Below are 22,391 nucleotides of genomic sequence, written 5' to 3'. Positions count from 1 at the left end.
AATGAGCACCCAGCAGTGGCCACAGTCAGGTGGGCCCTGGTGGGTGGAAGTCCATGTTTCTGAGCCCATGCATAATGTCCATCCCTGCCACCACTATGTTCCTAAGCCCACTGGATGATAATGGGGGTAGCTGGGAAAAGAAACTGTTATCCACAGAACAGGCCATCCTATCCACTTGATTATTAAAGTCCTCTCTGCTGAGGTCACCCTTTAGTAGGTATTTATACAGGGCACAAATACCTTCAAATGTTTTGCCCAGAGAGGTCTATCCACACATCTCTTTCCCAGATTTCACTGTCACCAAATTTCCAATCATGTTCCTTCCACCATTATTCCACATCCTTAGTATCCATTCCCATACTTGTTCCCTAGATTTGCCTGTAAAAATTAGAAAACTCAAGTAATTCTTTTGGAGTGTAGCACACCTCCTCCTGGGTCACACTTTGTACTTCACCTTTAGGAGTCTGCTGGGATTTGAGTCTAGTGATAGGCCCATCAGCATCATCTTGCATGGCCACTGCCTCAGGGGAGGTCATGGTTTCTTCAGGCAATGTGGGCTTAATCCCCTCAAATGGAGGTGGAAATGCCATTGCCACTGTGGATGGGGATGCCACTTCCATTAGTAAAGCAGACTCTAAACTCAGGAGCTCAATGTCCCCAGCTTCATCCCACATGTCTCCCAACCAATTTATAGGATGCTATTCTTTCCCAATCTATGCCCTCACTTTAACACTATTTACTCAGCTAAGAATTTTCCAAATCTTTACATTCTGCTTCAAAAACTCCATCTTTAAGTCATTTCTCTCTTCTTGCACTTCATTATAATCAGCCAGGAGGAGGAAAGCCACACATTAAATTTCATTGCTCAGAAGATCTACTTTCCACAAAATACTAGAACACAAACACAATTTAGCCCTGTTCTTTGCCACTATAAAAAGAATGACCTTTCCTCCAGTTTCCAATAATACGTTCCTCATTTCCATCTAAGACTGCGGCAGAATGGTCTTTACTGTCCATATTTCTACTAACATTTTGTTCATGATTATTTCCTAAGACTGAGGTTTTCTCTTCAGCTCTCCTCTTTTCTGAGATTTCACCAGAATCACCCTTAACATCCGTTATTTTTTGCATGCACGTCAAAACTCTTTTCAGCCTTTATCCACTCACTATTCAGTTCCAAAGCCACTTCCATGTCTTTTACATTAGTACCCACTTCTAGTACAAACTTGTCTTATTCAGCTTGGGCTGCTATAACATGGTACCACAGACTGGGTAGCTTGTAAACAAATTTATTTCTCACAGGTTTGGAGGCTGGAAGTCTGACATTAGGGTGCTAGCACAGTTAGTTTTGGTGAGAAACATCTTCCAGATTGAAAACTGTCATCTTCTTGTTGTATCCTCCTCACATGGCAGGAGAGGGTGAGAGAACTCTCTGGGGTCACTTTTATAAGGGTACTAATCTCATTCAGAAGGGCTCCACCCTCATGACCTAATTATCTCTTGAGAGGCCCCACCTCCTAATACCATCACATTGGGGGTTAGGATGTCATCACATTTTAAGGAGACACATTCAGTCCATTGCAAGGCCCAAATGGTTTCACTGGAATATTCTACCATTCAAAGAATAATTAACACCACTTCTACACTACCTCTTCCAGAAATTAAAAGGAAGCAACATTTCCAAACTCACGTTATGAGAACACCATCAACCTGATACCAAATGAGGCAAAAATAGAACAAAACTATAGACCAGTATCCTTCATGAATACAGATGCAAAAATCCTCAACAAAACATTAGTAAATCATAGCAATCACAGCAAGTACAGCAATATATATATATATTTAAAGTACACACTACAGACAAATGGAGTTTACTCCAGTGATATAAGGCTTAATATTTGAAAATCCATGAAGGTAATCCATCATATTAACAGAGTAAAAAAAAAATCATTCTATTCATTATATCGACTGGTGCATATTTCAAGTAGAATTTCAAGGAAATAGAGGGTTCATGACAGTGTTTACAGGTAGCAAAGGGTTCTCAAAGTTATAATGGGCCTGAGAGGGGAGGAAAACTCAAATATGTGGTGCTGTCCTGAAAATGTCACCCCAGGGTAAAGATAAAGCCAACTTGCATCCTTTCTGTGAAACAGCGTGGCTTCTAAGAATTTCAAAGTCGTTTTTCCACAGTAGCCTCACAGGGAACCCAATACAGAGAAGAGCCTGTTGATCTTTTGTCTAATTGAATGAACCCTAATAAAAATCATAGAAAACACAGTCTTAAAGAGAATTGTACTACTTGAAGCACTGCAAGCTTGAACTTAGTGGGAAACAGTATAAAGTAAAAAAGTGCCTTTGGATGCCGAAACATCTACAGGCTATAAACAGTCTGAGAAAACTACTCAGCTGTAAACACAGGCAACGTTTTATGAAAAGAAAAAAAATTTCAGCATGACTTGGGGTAGAACCAAAGAGACCAAAGTGTGTAAACATGCTGCTACTTGGGAGCAGAGCCATACTTAAATTGGGTTCTGTATTATGCAGTAATGCAATCCGCTGAATATCACAGCTTCCCAACAACAGCAGAGAAATGCTGTGAGAAACTGACCTGTTAGATATTTTTTTAGAAGTATTCAAAACTTGTGTGTTTTTTACACTTAACACCATCTTAATTTGTACTAACCGCAATTCAGGCTCTCAATAGCTCAATTTTAAGTGTTCAACATGTTGCCAGCAGCTACCTTATCAGATAAAACAGTTCTATTCCATTAATTTCCACAAGTAGTTGTAATTGCTCTTTTTACTCACTCTTGAAATATACGAAGTACTATGGGACAGGCACTACAACAGATGTAGCATTAGGTGAACTAGATAAAATCTGGATCCTCAATCTTAATTTCCCAAATACATTATAGCACATTTAATATCCCTGTGTGTAAAACTTTAGCAACATCCGTAAGTTCTGATATGTAGCCATTTACAAACATCATTCACTTTAAGTGGGTTATAATTTCACAGATACTTTATCTTTAAAAAAAATTATGGAAAATTTAAAATACATGAAAATAGAGAAAAGAGCAAAAACAAAATAAGCAAAAACCACACACCTGACTCATCTTACCATGATTTTGACAAACAAGTTATCCATCTTCAATTTTCTTTTGCATGAGCATTTTAAAGGTAATTCTAGACATATAATTTCATGTGTATAAACTTGCTAATTTATCTCTAAGACACTTTTACATAAACACAATGCTATTTGCACATCTAACAAGAACATAATTCTTAATATTATCTAATACTGTCAATAGTCCCATTTCCCCAACTGTCATAAAAATGTCTTTTTTACACTTGTTCAACTTGTGATCTAAATGAGAACCACTCATTCATTGCATTTGATTGATACATCTCTTAAGACTCTTAATATCTAAGAGTTCCACCTCCCTTTTTCAATCCATTTTATTGGTTGAGAAGCTGTCATTACTCTTGTAGAATTACCCACATTTTAGATTTGTCTGCTTCTTGCTGTATCATGTAATTTGTTCTTGTTTCCTGAATTTTCTCTAAACTGGGAGTTAGATCTTGATGCTTTAATTAGATTCAGGTTCAATATTTTTTGTCAATGGTATGTCTTATTGTATCATATCAGGAGGCACAAAATGTTTTGTCCTATTTTTGATGAGATTAAAATTGATCAGTGGGTTCAGATGTTGTCAACCTGATCTATTCACTATGAAGTTGACATCAACCATTCACCTAATGGTCTTAACACCTCTACTGAGAATTGTGCCTAGATCCATTATTTCATTATGTCCTATAAAAATCTCTAATAAAGAACTTTACCTCATCAACTTCTAGTTGCCTTGAAATATAGTTTATATAGGAAATGCAGGCTAAATCACATTTCCTTCCTTTTATTTATCAATTTCCAGAATGAGTTGGTGCCCTGGCAACTTCCATAGGTATACTGTACAGATGAAAGAACAGAGGTGATAACAGGTAAGATCAAAAGCTTTTCCACATTCACTCCTTTAAGAGAGTTTCTTTCTAGAAAGAACTTCCTAAGGTTTAACATGGTTTGAATGGTGACGAAATATTTCTATATATTAATTAAATTAACCTATTCTTTTAAAACCTCTTATTTTAATTTTGAGCATGAAGCAAAAGGGATTCCTACATTCAAACACTTTTCCTCCAGGATTTATTTTCTACTGCCCCTTAACACAAAATTCACAATGGATGGCTTTCTAATAATTATTTAGTGACCTTATGAACTCGCTGATGGTAAGTAAGATGTGAATGTTGTCTAAATGCCTTCTTACATTCCTTACATTTGTATGGTTTCTCACCAGAATGAATTCTCTGATGTTGAATAAGTGATGAATGTAGTCTAAAGGCCTTTCCACATTCCTTACAGTCATAGGGTTTCTCACCAGTATGAATACTCTGATGTTGAGTAAGTTGGGAGAGCAGTCTAAAAGTCTTCTCACATTCCTTACATTTATAAGGTTTCTCACCAAAATGAATACTCTGATGTTGAGTAAGTTGTGAGAACAGTCTGAAGGCCTTCCCACATTCCTTACAATCATAGGGTTTCTCTCCAATATGAATACCCTGATGTGAAATAAGTTCTGAGTAACGACGAAAGAACTTCTGACATTCCTTACATTCATAAGGTTTCTCACCAGTATGAATTCTCTGATGGAGAGTCAGATGATAGGCACGACTAAAAGTCTTCCCACATTCCTTACAATCATAGGGTTTCTCGCCAGTATGAATTCTCTGATGGAGAGTAAGTTGTTGCCGCACTCTAAAGGCCTTCCCACACTCCTTACAGTCATAGGGTTTCTCACCAGTATGAAGTTTGTGATGTACTCTAAGACCTGTACTACACAGAAAAGCCTGCCCACATTCCCTACATTCATAGCATTTCTCAGCAATATTAAGTCTTTGATGTCGAGTAAGGTGTGCATATTGTCTAAAGGTCTTCCCACATTCCTTACATTCATAGGGTTTCTCACCAGTATGAATCCTTTGATGGAGATTAAGTTGTCCTCGCACTCTAAAGGCCTTCCCACATTCTTTACAGTCATAAGGCTTCTCACCAACATGAATTCTCTGATGTACACGAAGATCTGCACCACATGTAAAGATTTTTCCACATCTTTTACATTCAAGGAGTTTGTCAGAAGCATGAATTCTCTGATGTCGACTAAGGTGGGCACACTGTCTAAAGGCTTTTCCACATTCTTTACATTCATAGGGTTTCTCACCAGTATGAATTCTCTGATGGAAAGTGAGTTGTTGGCGTACTCTAAAAGCCTTCCCACAATCCCCACATTCATAGGGTTTCTCTCTATTGTGAATTCTCTGATACAGAGTAAGAGATGTGCGTTTTTTGTTCTTGGGCATTTTTTCAGAGGTGGTTTTTTTCACTTGCCTGAAATACGCCTCCTGAGGACCCTCTTGTCCCTCAAACTTTTTATATTCACAATCTTTCCTGAAAAAGGAATCTTCAAGGCCACAACTTCTAATTCTTTCCATTATCTCCCACTGAGATACATTCATTTCACAAACATCCTTTACTTCAAATAATTTTTTAGTGCCATATCTGGATTCCAAATCTGAAAGAAAATAAGATAAACACATGTTATTTTCTTATTCTAGAAAAAGTAAACAAATAAGCAAATAAAAATTTTATAATAGGAAAGTCCAGTTGAAGAAAATGTGCTTAAAAACTCTTTAAAAATCATGTAGCTTGAAAAAAGCTAAGAGGAATAAAGAAAATGAGTTAAGACCAGATAATTCAGAAGCAAATCAAAGTCTGAGATCTCTACCTAAACTTTTTAATGATTTCTTTTTAATAAGAATACAGTAGAAACACTTTATTATGAATAACATGGCCTTTGTTTACCAAAAGATGTCATCTCAAGCTACTGCCCCCTTTGCACCCTACATCTGTCACACTTACCTCCTTTCAGTTGCTAAAATATGTTACAATCTTTCCATTTCTTAGAGCTTTTTACTGGCTGTTAAATCTCCCAGGAATGCTGGCGGGCTCTCCACATGGTTGGGTTCCTTTCATCCTTTAGGTATCATGATAAAAGTCAGAAAAAATACCTGTGCTGACTTCATCTAATTTATATCCTTTATTTTCTATCCTAATAACTTGTTCCTTGCTTAAAACTTTTTTTCAATTCTGCTGTGGTATATTCATTAACTTTCCCAGTTTTTATTCTATTTTCTTACCCCAAGGGCAGAAACAATCTTTCACTTATCACTGAATAACAAACCCACAGCACACAGTAACTATTAATTATTAAATTTCAATAATTAGTTAATAGTAAAAATGTATATTTTGCCTTGCCTCCAATCTTACACCTTCTTTTTTATCACTTCCTATAGAGATGGGAAACAAAAGCACATCTAAGCTATCTCAATCAAATACATACATGGAAAAATTTCTTTACACCTGATCATCCTTCCAATGGCCTCTCCACTTTCACTTGCAGATATCTCCACTTCAGTTCATTTTCTACGTTGCATAGTTGTGAGTGAACCTCACTTTCACGATCAAGGTAATAAAAGGTTCTACTTATTTATTTTCATTTGAGTTTATTAACTATACACACTATGTTACAAATACTCAACCTGTTTTGTTCCTTCATACCCTTTCCTATATTCTCCCTGAAGTCTTCATAGCCAATGCCATTTAGGTACTGCCTAAAAATATATTAGTGATTTTTCAGTCACAGCAACAGGTTTATAAAAGAGTAACATGCTAATGAAATTCTGAGCAGAGACGTATTTTTCTCAAATGTATATTTTCTCAAAATTTTTGAAATAAGATTTCAATATTTTTCAAAAAGAAAAAGGTATTTTAAAAAATCTACAATACAGCAACATTATTTTTAATATACCCAAACTGGAAAGAATCTAAGTGTTCATCAACAGAAGAATGACAAAGAAAATTAAGATATGTGGATACAATGCAATAAGAGCAATGAGACAAACTGTAACAGCAATGAGAATGAATAATCTACAAGTACACACAACAACATGGATCATTCTCACAAACATAATGGTGAGTAAACAAAGCCAGGCATAAAAGAATTTATACTATTCCATTTTTATAAAGCTTGAAAACAGTAAAACTAATCTATGGACTTGTTAGAAGTCAGGTTAGTAGTTAACTTTGGTAGGGAGGAATGACTGGAGAAAGTTAGGGGGGAGCTTCTGATATACTAGTAAAGCTCTATTTCTGAATCAATGTGTAATTACTTTGTGAAAATTCAGTGAGCCACATATTATAATTCTGTATTTTTTATATCTGTTCGTATTTCAATACGTTTATTTTAAAAAGGATATACTAAAAAGACGTTAAAAGGCAATAATGATTTAAATAGTGTAGATAATTTGTGAGCAGAGACAAAAAAATGAATGGCACAGAAAATACTCCTATGAAATCTGAGTGTCTTTCTCCATGCTTCCCCCTCCCTTCCCTCTCTCCTGTTCTCCTTCCTTTACTCCTCTCTTTCTCTTTCTCCCCCTCCCTCTCTCTCCTCCTGTCTGTCTGTCTCTATCTCCCCATTCAAGAAAGCAATATAAAACTATGACAATTTTGTAGAAATTTGGGGGAAAAAAACAATTTAAGGTCTCATTAAGACAAATAAGATATAAATTATACATAAAATGAACAGTAATTAGCTAGTCATAACAGTAGTAAATAAGCAGGCAGGTACAAAAGTATGACAGTTGTTATTAAGATGGTGATTTCAAAGGATTTACTTGCAAATTAAAAATTAAAAACCAGTGATCTAAAGGAAAGTCACAGTCAAAACCAAAAGTGAAGGCCCAAACATTTGTAAGAAAAATGAGAAATTGTATACAGCAGAAAAGCCCATACAAACTGTATAAGAAACATTAAACAATGGAAAAAGTAATGGAATAAAGGAAGTGAGTAGAAAATGCACAAAATAAAAGTATAAACAAACTTAGGGCAAAATGTCCATATTCACTCATAAAAAACAAAGTAGAAGTTATAAAACTTATCCTATAGAAGTTGAACATTTTAATTTAAAGAACAAACAAAATATTCCCAGTGTGGATATAGAGACGCTTATATGGCTTCCCCACCTAAATGACGTGTCAGATTAAGGCTTTGGCACGCTGAACATTCTCATCTAGGAGACTATACTACAGTTGACCCTTGAACATAGGGGTTAGAGGGGACAATACCACCCCCTCCCCCGCCCCTCCACTGAAAATCTGTGTGTAACTTTACAGTTGGACCTCCATATCCGCAGTTCTGCATCCACAGATTCAACCAACCCCAGGTCATGCAGTACTGTAATACACATTTATTTTTTTAAACCCATGTATAAATGGACCCATGCAGTTTAAACCCATGTTGTTCAAGGGTCAGCTGCATAAACAACTGAAGTGTAATCTTAAGATTTCTGTTAAAAGTCAGCCATAATTGTTCCCAAATTTGTTTATGCCAGTTCTTTCCCCTTCAAGAAACTGAAAGACAACCATTTCTATCTATGAAAACTAGGTTCAGTGCTTTGCAAGTTCTGGCTAGGGATGCACACTGCATTGTTCTCAAAATAGGCATGAGTGAGAAAATAGTAAAGATTGATGGGAAATGTAAAGAGTCATGAAGGATTCTGCATACAGTTTGCTTTACAAGTATCTTTAGATTCTTGTTCTACTTTAAATAAATTGAAACTGGAAATAATAGCCTATGCATTATATGTATGATTTAATCAAGAAAAAACTGACTGGACCAACTCTAAAACAGAAGGCCAAACTAAACATCAAAAGACATATATAAAATATTTAACTACTCAAAATTAATAAACCAAATATTAGTTTGTATTCTACTGAATCAAAGGACTTTATTCTAGTAAATAATGCTAATGTGAAAGCAAAATATTAACCTATCTTAAAGCAATGTAAAAGGAGAAATATTATTTCCATTTGCAGGATACCAGCTTTAATTAAAAAGAAAATATGAATTACCTGTTCATAGAGTTAATTAGTTTCCTGAGATACAATGTCTTCAATAACCTTTGCTGATACAAGATGATACGGATACAGAATATTTATGACAGAGGCAGTTTTAGGCACATTAACACCAGGGTAAATGCAACCAGAGATCTGTAAATGTTAAAACCCTATAACCACAGAACTGTACTTCTGAAAATCAAAACTGATCAAATATGGTGTTGGCCTAAAAGTTCATTCCGGTTTTTCCATAAGATGTTATGGAAAAACCCAAATGAACTTTTTGGCCAACTCAATATTAAATAATCCATACTGAATTCCAAATAACCTTCACATTCTGCTGATAATTTTACTGCTAATTTCATTAAGAAATAAGAAGCAATTTAAAGAAAAATGTTATTCTCCCCTTTACCACGTTATCCAACCAACCTGTGTCCATATTCTTATCATATGCATTGGTTTTCCTTCATAAATTGATTCCTACCCATTTACTGAAAGTCATTGCTTACAGAATTCCCTCTTTCTCTACTCCATCAATTTTCCCTCTTTGAAATCATTCCCTTCAGCCTATATACATGTTCTAATACCTCATCACATCTTAAGATACTTTCCCTGTACCCCATGTGTCTGCTTTTATGGCAAAATTCCTCCAAGAGTTATATATATTTATTTTCATCACTGCCTCACTTCTCACTTTCTTTTCATCTCCCAATAACTTTAAAAGAAACAAAATTTTATTACAGAGCATATCTGACATACACAAAAGGAGAAGAGTAATTATAAATGTCCATGTATCTATGGCCAGCCTCAGCAACCACCAACCAAGCCCAGTACTGGCCTATGCAGACCCTAATCCACTCTCCTCACATTTTCTGAAGCAAATCCCATAATCTAATGTTTTTTGTTATCACTTCAGGATGTATCTCTAAAAGGATTTAAAAAAATAATCATAATACCATTATCCAAACCTGAAAAAATGAACAGTAATTCTTTAAGAACATCAAAAATCAGTGTTCACACTTCCAATTACCTCATACATAAAATTTTAAACAATTTAAAAATAATAACTGATCCAAAGCCCATAATGTACAATGGTTGACATGTCTTCTACGTGTCTAAAACCTACAGACTGTCCTACTATCTTTTAAAAATATTTATTTATTTATTTATTTATGGCTGCATTGGGTCTTTGTTGCTGCACGCAAGCAGGTGCTCGTTGTGGTGCACGGGCTTCTCATTTCAGCGGCTTCTCTTGCCGCGGAGCATGGGTTGTAGGCGTGCAGGCTCAGTAATTGTGGCATACGGGCTTAGTTGCTCTGCGGCATGTGGGATCTTCCCGGACCAGGGATCAAACCCATGTCCCCCACATTGGCAGGCAGATTCTTAACAACTGCGCTGCCAGGGAAGTCCCTGTCCTACTATCTTTTGATTTCCCTTACAATTTATTTGTTGAAGAACTGTTTTTGACCCTATAGCATTTCTCATATTCTGAATTTTTCTGACTATATTCCCAAGGTGTAATAGAACATGCTCCTCTATCTTCCTCCAATAAATTGGTGGCTTTAGATGCTCCATTAGACTTAGGCTCACTTCATAGGTCATATTGTATCCTTTCATTCACCCCTTCATTCATTGTCTCTATTTCTGTGATGCTATCAGCACTGATGTTCAGTGCCTAGATCCAATAGCTCACTATGGGTTCCAAAGTGATAATATTCTATCATTCTTCATTTATTCACTGAATACTTTTATTAAGAAAAACATCTCTCCTCTATTACCTATTGGTACAGTTCTTACAAGGAAGACAGGATAAACGCTTCTTTTTTCTTTTAAATTTATGCTTTCCAAATAAGTTAGTTCTTTAGTAGTTTCCAATGGTGAACAATCTGCTGTTAGCATCATTAAGAATTTATGGAATTAAGCATGCGGTATTTTATGTGGTTGCAATACATTGCAGTTATGTATACAGATGCTCAAATGATTCCATCTTTGACAAGTTGAAGAGCCTCTGCTAACTGGTTCTTCTTCCCTGACCACCCTATCTAAAATTACCCCATTAACCCATCATAATTCTCCATATTCTTATCCTACTCACTTTTCTTTATAATACTTAATCACTTCATGATATTTAGTAATCCACTTGTTTATTGTATGATTACCCTACTAAAACGTAAACTCCATGAAAAGAAGGCAATGAAGAAATACATACATAAAAGCCAAATACAAAAGATGAGCTAGAAAGAAATTAGATGCAAAATACAGGTAAAATGGTGGTCTTTGGTGAAGAAAGCTTTCCCCCATTGAAATGAGAAAGAAACAGGACAGTGAAGAAAGAAGAGGTAAATGGAAGTAAAGATGGAATTTCTTTGGTGGTTCAGGCTGAAATCTAAGTTTTCTTCCCAGGTTTCAGGTCTCTCCTTCATAATCAACATCTAAGTGGTGTGTCTCCTTCCCAACCAGCAGGAATATGCCATGCCACAATAGCTTACCTTTCCTTATTATCACTTACTCACCTAGGCTCCGTCTTCTTTTCTCATCCCTCACAACCATCCAGGGTTCTTTCCCTTGCTCTAACAGAGTAATTACATCTGGTTTAGAAACGGAACATCCTCCTTGAGAAAACATAATACAGAAAGGATATACTTGACTAAGCCTTCAGAACAAAGAAGAGTAAATGAACAGAAAAACATTGATATTAGAGTTACTTCAGGATCACAAGAACAGAGAGATAGGAATAGTGCCTTATTTTAATTGCCAATTCATACAGCCTCTGTCTCTTGAGAAAGTAACCACTGACAGCAGTGGTTTCAAATCCTGCCTCTGTCACCTGAACAACTTACGGCCTCAGTTTTCTCAGTTGGAAAAATAATATATACCCATATGTAAATAATATATAAAATAATACATAAAAATATATAAAATAATAATGTATACCATTATTATAATAATGTATAGGATTGTGTGAGGTTTGACTTAATAAACAAAGTGCTTGGATGAGTGCCTAGTACATAGTAAGCAGTCTACATGTTTATTAGGTACTATTTTTGCTTTTCTTTAAATACTTTGCTAAAAGGAATATAGTTTCTTGCCAGTATATTCATCCAATGTTAAATGCAAAGTTCATATATTTTAAACTTTTAATCATAAATCAATTAAAAGATAATGTTTGTTGCAATAAATTGAATGTGTCCACTTGAGTTTTTACAAACTACTGATTTAACCCAGTATCATATACATTGTATAAGCTTTTTCAATAGGTATGTAGAGCCAGACACCTCTGTCTTCCTACTCACATTGCAGGTAAGTTAATAGATAATAGACCATCTACAGCAGTATGAAACCAGATTTCTTTGAAAATGGTTTTGCTCTGAGCGTCTAAGAATTTATATCAAACTGTCATTCAAGAGAAGCAATTATGGAAAAGGCAAAGGAAAATGTAAATGTCACTGATTTATGGGGAAGCTAAAGGTGCTATTTAATAGTTTAACAGCTGAAGGTGCCTATTCCCAAACTACAAAGCAGATATTTGGCTTTTAGAAGGATAGCCCTGAAATTCAGTCATGTGAATTTCTACATTACTTGACACAGATAAACTTACCCAGTGACACCAGGTTGCTATAGTTCTCTAATATCACATCTCTGTACAAATTCCTCTGATTTGAGTTCAGACATTCCCACTCTTCCTGAGAAAAGTCTACAGTTACATCTCTGAACATCACCAAATCCTGAAATGACAAACCCATGTTTTATTTGTAAAATTATTTATTTCTGTATAGGGCCACATGCCACATATTGTCACTATTTGTATATCCTTCTCCTTTCCCTACTTTTTTAAAACAATTCTTTCAAAAAGTAATTAACTCATAGATTGTACAAAAACAGGCCATGGGTTGAATCTGGCTCACAAGCTGTAGTTTGCCTACTACTGCTACAGACGAAACTTCCTATATAACTGTGGGATACCTAATTTTACTTATTTCCAGATACGTTCAGGTAATTAATCAGAGTTTCACTAAATTGTAGCAATATTTTCTTAGATCAGTCTCCAACAGCAAAAGAAATAGAAGCAAAAACAAACAAATGGGACCTAATCAAACTTAAAAGCTTTTGCACAGTAAAGGAAACCATCAATCTTCTGTTGATGGGCACAAAAGGAAACAAAACAAAAAGACAGCCTACCAAATGGGAGAAAATATTGGCAAACGAAGTGACCGACAAGGGGTTGATATACAAAAAATACAAACAGCTCATACAACTCAGTACCAAAAAAACAAACAACCAAATCAAAAATGGGCAGAAGACCTAGATAGACATTTCTCCAAAGAAGACATCCAGATGGCTAACAGGCACATGAAAAGATGCTCAACATCACCAATTATTAGAGAAATGCAAACCAAAACCACAATGAGGTATCGCCTCACACCAGTCAGAATGATTATCATCCAAAAGTCTACAAATAATAAATGCTAGAGAGAGTGTGGAGAAAAGGGAACCCTCCTACACTGTTGGTGGGAATGTAAATTGGTGCAGCCACTATGGAGAACAGAATGGAGGTTCCTTAAAAAACTAAAAATAGAGCTACCATATGATCTAGCAATCCCACTCCCGGGTATATATCTGGAGAAAACAAAAACTCGAAAATACAAAAATTTGAAAAGATACATGAACCCCAATGTTCATAGCAGCACTATTTACAATAGCTGAAACATGGAAAACAACTCAAGTGCTGATCAACAGAAGACTGGCTTAAGATGTACAACTGAATGCTAGCCATAAAAAAGACTGAAATTTTGTCATTTGCAGCAACATGGATGAATCTAGAGAATATCACACTAAGTGAAGTAAATCAGAAAAAGACAAATACTATATGATATCACTAATATGTGTAATCTAAAAAAATAATACAAATGAATTACATACAAAACAGAAACAAACTTATGGTTACCAAAGGGGAGGGGGAGGGAGGAAGAGACAAATTAGGAGTACTAACAGGTACAAACTACTCTATATACATAAAATAGATAAGCAACAGGATTTACTGTATATCACAGAGAATTATATTCATTATCTTGTAATAACCTATAATAGAATATAACCTGAAAAAAAATAATTGAATCACTTTGCTGTACACCTTAAACTAACACAATATTGTAAATAAAAAAGAAAAGAATTTCACAATTAATTGAAAGTGTCCATAAAAATACTGCTAGCAACGGGCCTAAAAAAAATAAATATGATTTACTATAGGGACTTCCCTGGCGGTCCAGTGGTTAAGACTCCACACTCCCACTGCAGGGGTCATGGGTTCAAAACCTGGTTGGGGAGGTAAGATCCCACATGCTGCAAGGTGCGGCCAAAAACAGAAATGTGATTTACTCTAATCGCTTTCCCTTTAAGGGTTAGAAAAAAATAATCAATGGAATTTTTCCCCCCAGATGAACCATAAAATCTCTATTTTTAAAAAGTAGAGTTTGCACAAAATTAAAGAATTTCTTCCAGACCCAATTTCATCACTATATGTATCATTAGCACTTTCCCTTATTATAACAAATCTTTTTTTTTTTTTTTTTTTTTTCCGTACGTGGGCCTCTCACTGCTGTGGCCTCTCCCGTTGCGGAGCACAGGCTCCAGATGCACAGGCTCAGCGGCCATGGCTCACGGGCCTAGCCGCTCCAGGGCATGTGGGATCTTCCTGGACCGGGGCATGAACCCGTGTCCCCTGCATCGGCAGGTGGACTCTCAACCACTGCGCCACCAGGGAAGCCCTATAACAAATCTTTTATTGAATATTTTAAACTTATTATAAAATACTCCATTTAATAGATATGTTGGACTTAATAATGACTCTATTTAGATTATTTCTATACTCTTAAACATATTAAATTATATTTACAATTTAGGTTACACAAAATTTCTAAAGCTACAATGTCCAATATGCTACCTTAGACACATGGTTACTGAGCACTTGAACTGTAGCTAGTACAAATTTAGATGTGCTGTAACTATAAAATATACACCAGATATTGAAGACTTTAGAGAAAAAAAAGAATGTAAAATACCTCAATAATTTTTATACTGATTACATTTTGAAATGATAGTATCTTGCTATATTGGGTTAAATAAAGCATTAAAATTAACTGCACGTTTCTTTTTAAAATATGACACTAGAGACTTCCCTAGTGGCACACTGGTTAAGAATCTGCCTGCCAATGCAAGGGACACTGGTTGCAGCCCTGGTCTGGGAAGATCCTACATGCCGCGGAGCAACTAAGCCCATGTGCCACAACTACTGAGCCTGCACTCTAGAACCCTTGAGCCACAACTACTGAGCCCATGTGCAGCAACTACTGAAGCCCACGCGTCTAGAGCCTGTGCTCTGCAACAAGAGAAGCCACCGCAATGAGAGCCTGAGCACCACAAGGAAGAGTAGTCCCTGCTCGCCAAAACACTAGAGAAAGGCCCACGCGCAGCAACGAAGACCCAAGGCAGCCAAATAAAATAAAATTAATTAAAAAAAATTTTTTTAATAATAAATAAAACGTGACACAAAAGATTACATATGTGCCTTGCATATTATTCTCTACTTATTATGAGACTGCCATGAGGCCTACTGTGCTAATAAGGCACGAATTTTGTATTTTTAATATTGGACAGTGCTGCTCTAAAGTGTTCTCCAGTCCTGAGAGTCTCCTATCAGTTGTCTCCCTCTAGGGACTTCATTTCTGCTTTATCTCTGCTCTAGACAAAGAATGAACACACAGGAGACCCTGAGTAATTTGGTCAATTCACACAGAGAGGGGCACACAGGAGGGGCCAGGCTGTCTGGCTCCATCCTTCACTAGAGTGGGAGCAACTAGGGAAAAGCTGTTGGATGGGGCTCTGTTAGGAAGTTTTGGGATAATTAATGAAAATGCTTACATAACCTGAAAACAATTACAGCATTTCAAAAAGAGAGAAATATCAACTTACATGAGCCATGATTTCAGATTTGCAAGAAACTGGTTAGTTTTTCTCAAGGGTCATTTGCTGGAGAAGCAGAGTCCACAGAAGCTAAGAGCTGGGGGAAGAATATGAAGCCATAAGAACAAAATTGCCTCACAGCTCCCAAATTTTAAAAACTCACACCACTTTTCCATTCCTACATGCAACACCCCTCTACCCGCCCCTCCCAACACACAAACAAGTGATGAAAGGTAAGAGGTAATCTAGACAAATACATGCCCTCCCCAAAATGACAGGAAAATCGTTGCACAAGGATAGACATAGAGCAGACGCCCCTGCATGGTAGGACATATCCAGCCATTTTAGCAGGAGAGATTCCAGTTACTTCCCCACCCCAGCGAGGCCCATCTGGACCTGAGCATAGGCTGTCCAGACCTGTCCTGAGCAGAGCCACCTCCCCTCGTTCCCACCTTCCCCAGCTGAGAAGTGGCTACATCATCTAAACCAGAACTTCCTTCTGAGAGTCAGGAATCTGACTTGCCTCCCTAACCCTGAAGGCAGAAAACAGTACAGACAAGAATTTCCCAAACTTTGCCACACACTGGAATCACCAGCAGATCTTTAAAGTATACTGATGCCTAACTCCCATCCCCCAAACATTCTGATTTAATTAGCAGGGAGTGTGACCCGGGAATCAGAATTTTTAAACCTTCCCCAAGTGATCATAATGGGCAGGTTTGGTAATCAAACTTTGTATGCATCAGATCATCTGAAAGGCTTATTAAAATACAGTTTGCAGGCCCCCACTCCTCAAGGTTGGCATTTACTAGGTCTGGGGTTGGGCTTGAGAATTTGCCTTTCGAAAAAATTCCCAAGTTGATACCGATGCTGCTGGTCCAAATGCCACAATTTGAGAATCACTTGCACAGATCATGCCTAGCAGTTTTTATAATGGCAAGACTGTACTTGCACACTGGGATCCCATCCTCAAGGCTGAACTATCTTTCCCAGAATCCTCAGAGCTCACTGTTCACCATTTTCCTATTAAGAATCATCAATACTGCCTACATGATCTCATTTACCAACCCAATTCTCTTGGTATCCAGGCTGGGGAAAAGTGAATTTGTAAAAGTGAGTACAGATAATTCTCTAGAAAGTAGAAATAACCCACTAGTTAAAACTGACTAGTAACTAAGGAGTTGAATTTAAAGGAATTTGATTAGCAGATTTTAAAAACTGATAATACTTCAGAGTATCACTAAGGCTGTGGAGAAATGGACACTTGTGGTATGCAGTAAAAAGAATGAAATGATATGTGGAAAATGGTTATAATGGGACCAAAAAAGCCAGAAAGAACCTAAATATCCTTCAACAAGGTTAAATAAATTATCATGCATTCACACAACAGAAAACTAAACACCCACTAAAAATACAAAGGTAAAATTCTTATTTGATGTCATGGAAAGATGGTCACTACATATCGTTGGGAGAAGAAGATAGTTTAGAAAATAGTATTGTGTGTGATTCTATTTTTGGCAAGAAAACTACATACATATGCATACATGTATATATTATGCATGTGCATGAAAGTCTGTGGATGGACTTGGAATAAAATTTTATCATGTTACCTCTACTGGATGGTATCCCAGGTGATCTTTATTTTGTTCTCCTCTGGAGTCTCTTAATTTTTTAATCAAAAAATTTTAAATTTGTATCACTTGTACCTGGCCATAAATTTAAAACAACCCTACAAGGAATATCACAAAAAGCCCCAACAATTCCATCCCTGCTACTCTTTCTTTCTCCCATCTTCCAAATCAAGAGGCAACAATTTTCACCTCTTTTAGCTTTTTCTTTTGTTACTTAAACACCATATATTCAAATAACATGCTAATATTGCTACTTCTGAATTTTCAGTTTTAACCATTATCTACTGACTTCCTACTATGGAAAGCACAGTTCTGGCTGTCTTTTATCCACCCATCTCCCACTGCACGTATGCGTAGCTCCATCTCCCTATCCTTCCAATACGGTTTTGTTCTATTACAGGGTAAATGGATATTCAATTTCCATTATTATGACTATGTAAATACCATTTCCAACTGAGCTATACAGTATAATTAGATTATTTCGCCTTCCTTTCCCAAGTCTTCTCTGAGGTTAAAATAATTTTGTTTTTTGTAAGATTATCATTAATTCATTTCTCAAACTCTCACTCAAATGAAGGATCAGGAGGATGAAGCTTCTGGCATAAAATAGCAGAACTGTCCATTTCATATTCTAAGACTCTTTCAGAAATTCAGCCAAATACTTCAGAGTTATCACCTGAACCCCAACTTGGCAAAAGTCAATGCCATGTTCCTAAATGTTCCTACCTCTGAAATCCCAAGTGACCTTGAAGTGAAAAGCTGATTAAGTAATAGGACCTAAGAAAGGCTGTTTAAGGAATTGCTTAGGCAGTTTTGAACATCACTTCCCAACAACTGATTTCTTAAATAATTTATAAAACATCCACAAAATAGAATAAAGTAATCATTAAATGCTAAGTTTTAGAAAACTGTTAAGGAATGGAAAATATCCAAGAAACAAATGAAAAAAAATCAGTTTAAAAAATATATGGGGCTTCCCTGGTGGCGCAGTGGTTGAGAGTCCGCCTGCCGATGCAGGGGACGCAGGTTCGTGCCCCGGTTCAGGAAGATCCCGCATGCCGCGGAGAGGATGGGCCCGTGAGCCATGGCCGCTGAGCCTGCGCGTCCGGAGCCTGTGCTCCGCAACGGGAGAGGCCACAACAGTGAGAGCCCCGCGAACCGGGAAAAAAAAAAAAAAAAAAAAAAGCTATTCCCATTAAAAATAATTTTTTAATGATTTGGGAAGGTGGGTACCTTATAGTCATTAAAAAAAACTGATTAAATAGGCCTGCATAAGTAGTAACAACAGGGAAATCAATGTCACTGAAAAAATAATTCTTACCAGTTCTTCAATGTTGTAGTTCATTAACACCCAGAGATCCTTCTGTGAAGGATCACAAAGCTGGTTCGTGACATTTCCAAAGATTAAGAGACAGTATGCACAGCAGACAGAAAAAAATGCTTATTTCACAGCAGCTGCTCAATCATTTGAGTTAACCCCTCCTGCGTGCCAATGAATAACCAATTATTAAATCCTTGCAAAAGATCTTGTTAATCCTTACCTTAGCGTTCAGGACACATATGTAACTTAACAATTTCTTTAAAATTTTTTATTCAGAACAATAAGTACTTCCCAATATTACATTATATGGTTTTTTCTTATGACTTTATAAACCTAATCTTTATTATCGCATAACATTCCATCACATGTATGGACTGTGAGTTACTTAACCAAATTGCTAGATACTAATTTTTTAAGATTATCCCAAAAGTCATTCCCAGTTATCCCAGACTTTGATTCTAGACCAGTGAGAATCAATCTTGTTGGGTCTTATACAACTCTGATAATATGAAATGATAGACTTTTTCCCCCAAATTACCCATTGACAAATATATACAATATTTCTGTATATACCTTAGATTTTTCTTGTCCTGAAAACTCATAAACAGAGTCCAAAGACTTCATATTAAGAATCCCTGTTCTGGTCCACCTGAGCGGGATTCATTTTCCTGCTTGCAAGTATTCATCCTAATTAACTTCACGTTTCCATTATTCTTGGGAATATACAAAGTTGATAGGGAAAGACTAAGAATCATCACTAACAGCAACAGCTAATATTAATTAAGCACTCTTCTAATGTGCCAGGTAATCTTCTAAGAGGTTTAACGGATATTAATTCAGGTAATCTTCAAAACAACCCTGTGAGGTATATAATAATTCCGATTTTACATATTAAGAAACTGCAACACAGAAAGACTGCCCAAACTCACTCAGATTTAAGTGGTTGTCAGGATTAAAACTCTCTAGGTTCAAAATTTTCAACCACTACACACACCTCTCTTCCTCTATCCAAAGACATACCCAAAACAAACTACAAACTTTCAGTTATAAGATAAATAAGTTCAGTTATAAGATAAATAATGCACAGCATGGTTACTATAGATAATAATAATAATGTATTATATACTAGACATTTGTCAAGACAGTATATCTTAAGTATTCGTGTCACACACACAAAAAAAGGTAACTAAGAGAGGTAATGGATATGTTAATTAGTCGGTGTGGTTAGCATTCCATTCCACAATGTGTACATATATGAAAACATGTTGTACACCTTAAATACATACAATTTTTCATTTGTCAAAAATAAATAAAACAAACTCATGCTATCAAACCTCTAACTACATCAGGCTGGTACCAAAAATTTCCACTCATTGATTCCCCTGGGAAAAAAAAAATCCCCACTCATACTCCGTAATAATTACAGATGTCTAAAGCCCTAAACTACTACTCAACAAATCACAGTCAAAAAGAAAACATAGGCTTCCCTGGTGGCGCAGTGGTTGAGAGTCCGCCTGCCGATGCAGGGAACACGGGTTCGTGCCCCGGTCCGGGAGGATCCCACGTGCCGCGGAGCGGCTGGGCCCGTGAGCCATGGCCGCTGAGCCTGCGCGTCCGGAGCCTGTGCTCCACAACGGGCGAGGCCACAACAGTGAGAGGCCCGCGTACCGCAAAAAAAAAAAAAAAAAAAAGAAAACATAAACGTTAACTTCCAATAGGGCTATTTCCATCATTAGAATCCTTGGAAAAGCTGTGCTCACAGAGCAACTTAATTTATAGCACATGGTTAACTAACTGCAGAACTGAATTAAGTGGGCACTAGAATGAGAATCTATAAATTAGGTCCCTGCCCTTAATGAGGTAGAGAAATCATCAGGCCCAAATCAATAAGTAGATCATTCTTTTAAGCAGGATATTCCAAGGGAAGGAAATAAAAAAATCTCGTGTCCTGAAAACCAAATGCATTTCACGGAAACAAAGAAGCAGCACAAACTCACAAAGAACCTGGCTTTTAGAGCTGCAGCAGCGATTCGGTTCACTTCACAGGCCTCCTCTGGAGACTGACGGGCTGGGGAAGCAAACAGGGTTCATTACACCGCAGGCGTTTCTTGTCTCGGTCAACAAACGTCCACGTCCCCTTGACCCTCGCTACCCACCACCTGCATACAGGAAATGGAAACAGGGAGACGGAGGAAGGTCCTTGGTCACCCTTGTCCGGGTTCGCGGCTCTGGGTCCGCTGTAGTTCCGACACCACAACCGCCCACCCCCGGGGCTGCCCACCGCGTCTTTGCAGGGCACTTTCACTCAGAGGCTCCACCTCCCACTTCCTTCCCAGACCTTTCCTCTACGCCTGGGCCTGGGTAGGTGAGGCGAGGAAAGTGAAGCGCAGGACCTCCGGGTCGCGCATTACAGAATAGGCCGGGGAGGCGCCCGATTACCGCCGCCAGAGCTTAATCCCGCGGCTTCCGGTCTCAGAACTACAAGCCCTCACTCCGGAGGAAACGCACAGTGGCCTGAGACCCTCGATCTCGTCCGCAGAACCTGGCCTGTCCCGCGCTCGTTTCCTTCAGAAGAGAAGCGGCCGCCTCCGAGCCTGCCTCACCGCCCTCAGGCCTCGCCTGCCTCGGAGGACAGCCCAGCGCTCAAGACTTCGGCGCTGGAACTCCGGGGAGTTCCTTCTCAGTCCCGGGTGCGCAGGCGCGCAGGGGGCGGGGGCAAGTCCCCAGGCTCCTCACTTAGCGCTTGGAGAGATGGATGGGGCTAGATCCCCGCGGGGCGGGGCAGGCAGAGAAGCAGGGTTTCCTAATAGGCCGGCTCCCCGCCTGTAAAGGTGACCTTGTGAGTGACCCATGCTGTCGAGCTGACCTGCTCCCCTATTGGAACTGTAGTCCAAAATCAGAGCAACTGTATATTCCGCCTTTTCTCACTTGGTTCTTGGCTCTGCAACGGGCGCAGGCCCGGAGCTCCGCCCCCACCCACGAGAGTCCTGCGCTCAGGCTCCTGGGAGGTGCTGTTTCTGTCCCGCGTGCGCAAGCGCACGGGTGGACCCGTTCGAACCTGGGGTTCTCCGTGGCGCTGAGGATGCTCTTGCGGCGACACACGTTGAGGGCTGGAGGGTGGGATGAGTAAGGGGGGCCGGTATGAAGAGGTTGGGACCAGGATTCCAAGTTGGTCTAGGGTGTCCAGATCTTTAGGCTTTTAAGAGTGATTGTGATATCCCAGTGTCCCAAGCATGGTCCCTGTGATATTTGCCAAGGGACTGGCGTTGGCGTGGTGCCCCGTGCGCCTGAGTGTGTGATCATGGATGGGGTTGTGTTTTCATGCATGGAGTTGTTTACTGAGTGTGTGCCACTCATTGGATGCTGGACTGAAATGGTGCCACAGAGAAATGAAACTAAGCAGGACACTGTGGGGCCCTCCTGGCTGCAAAACCCTTTCAGTTTCAGCCTCCTACAACTTTCCAGAGTAC

The 22,391-nt window shown here is 38.1% G+C and overlaps 1 protein-coding gene across 13 annotated transcripts; it reads right to left on the bottom strand.

The window, feature by feature from the left end:
* Positions 1-1,821: 1,821 nt before the first annotated feature.
* LOC115862609 (zinc finger protein 30 homolog) lies at positions 1,822-21,847 on the bottom strand. 13 transcript variants are annotated; one of them, XM_060288799.1, is made up of 8 exons: positions 21,430-21,593; positions 20,919-21,080; positions 19,495-20,542; positions 18,922-19,082; positions 15,979-16,066; positions 12,608-12,734; positions 11,523-11,621; positions 1,822-5,624 (listed from the first exon to the last, which is right to left on the bottom strand). In XM_060288799.1, the coding sequence occupies exons 5-8, from the start codon at positions 15,985-15,987 to the stop codon at positions 4,255-4,257; spliced, it is 1,605 nt and encodes a 534-aa protein (XP_060144782.1). In that variant the 5' UTR covers positions 15,988-16,066; positions 18,922-19,082; positions 19,495-20,542; positions 20,919-21,080; positions 21,430-21,593; the 3' UTR covers positions 1,822-4,254. The 13 variants fall into 13 exon arrangements, with proteins under 13 accessions (XP_060144782.1, XP_060144785.1, XP_060144784.1 ...); XM_060288802.1 differs by lacking the exon at positions 21,430-21,593 and adding an exon at positions 21,788-21,847 and having other exon boundaries at positions 18,922-20,542; positions 20,919-20,989; XM_060288801.1 differs by lacking the exon at positions 21,430-21,593 and adding an exon at positions 21,788-21,805 and having other exon boundaries at positions 18,922-20,542.
* Between the last annotated feature and the right edge of the window lie 544 nt (positions 21,848-22,391).

This window comes from Globicephala melas, chromosome 19 (assembly GCF_963455315.2).
Source record: "Globicephala melas chromosome 19, mGloMel1.2, whole genome shotgun sequence".
NCBI lineage: Eukaryota > Metazoa > Chordata > Mammalia > Artiodactyla > Delphinidae > Globicephala > Globicephala melas.
Note: the sequence above shows the minus strand (reverse complement) of the source record. Positions and strands in the feature narration are given on the sequence as shown.

Bases quoted from the DNA above. Each gene is read 5' to 3' on its own strand.
- LOC115862609 (XM_030874677.2), bottom strand. From the start codon at position 12,752: ATGGGTTTGTCATTTCAGGATTTGGTGATGTTCAGAGATGTAACTGTA. The intron at 11,622-12,607 runs GTAAGTTTATCT...TGTTTTCTCAAG, and splicing joins TAGCAACCTGGTGTCACTGG to GAGGATGTTCCGTTTCTAAA. The intron at 5,625-11,522 runs GTGAGTAAGTGA...ATTTTCTTTCAG, and splicing joins GAAAAGAAGACGGAGCCTAG to ATTTGGAATCCAGATATGGC.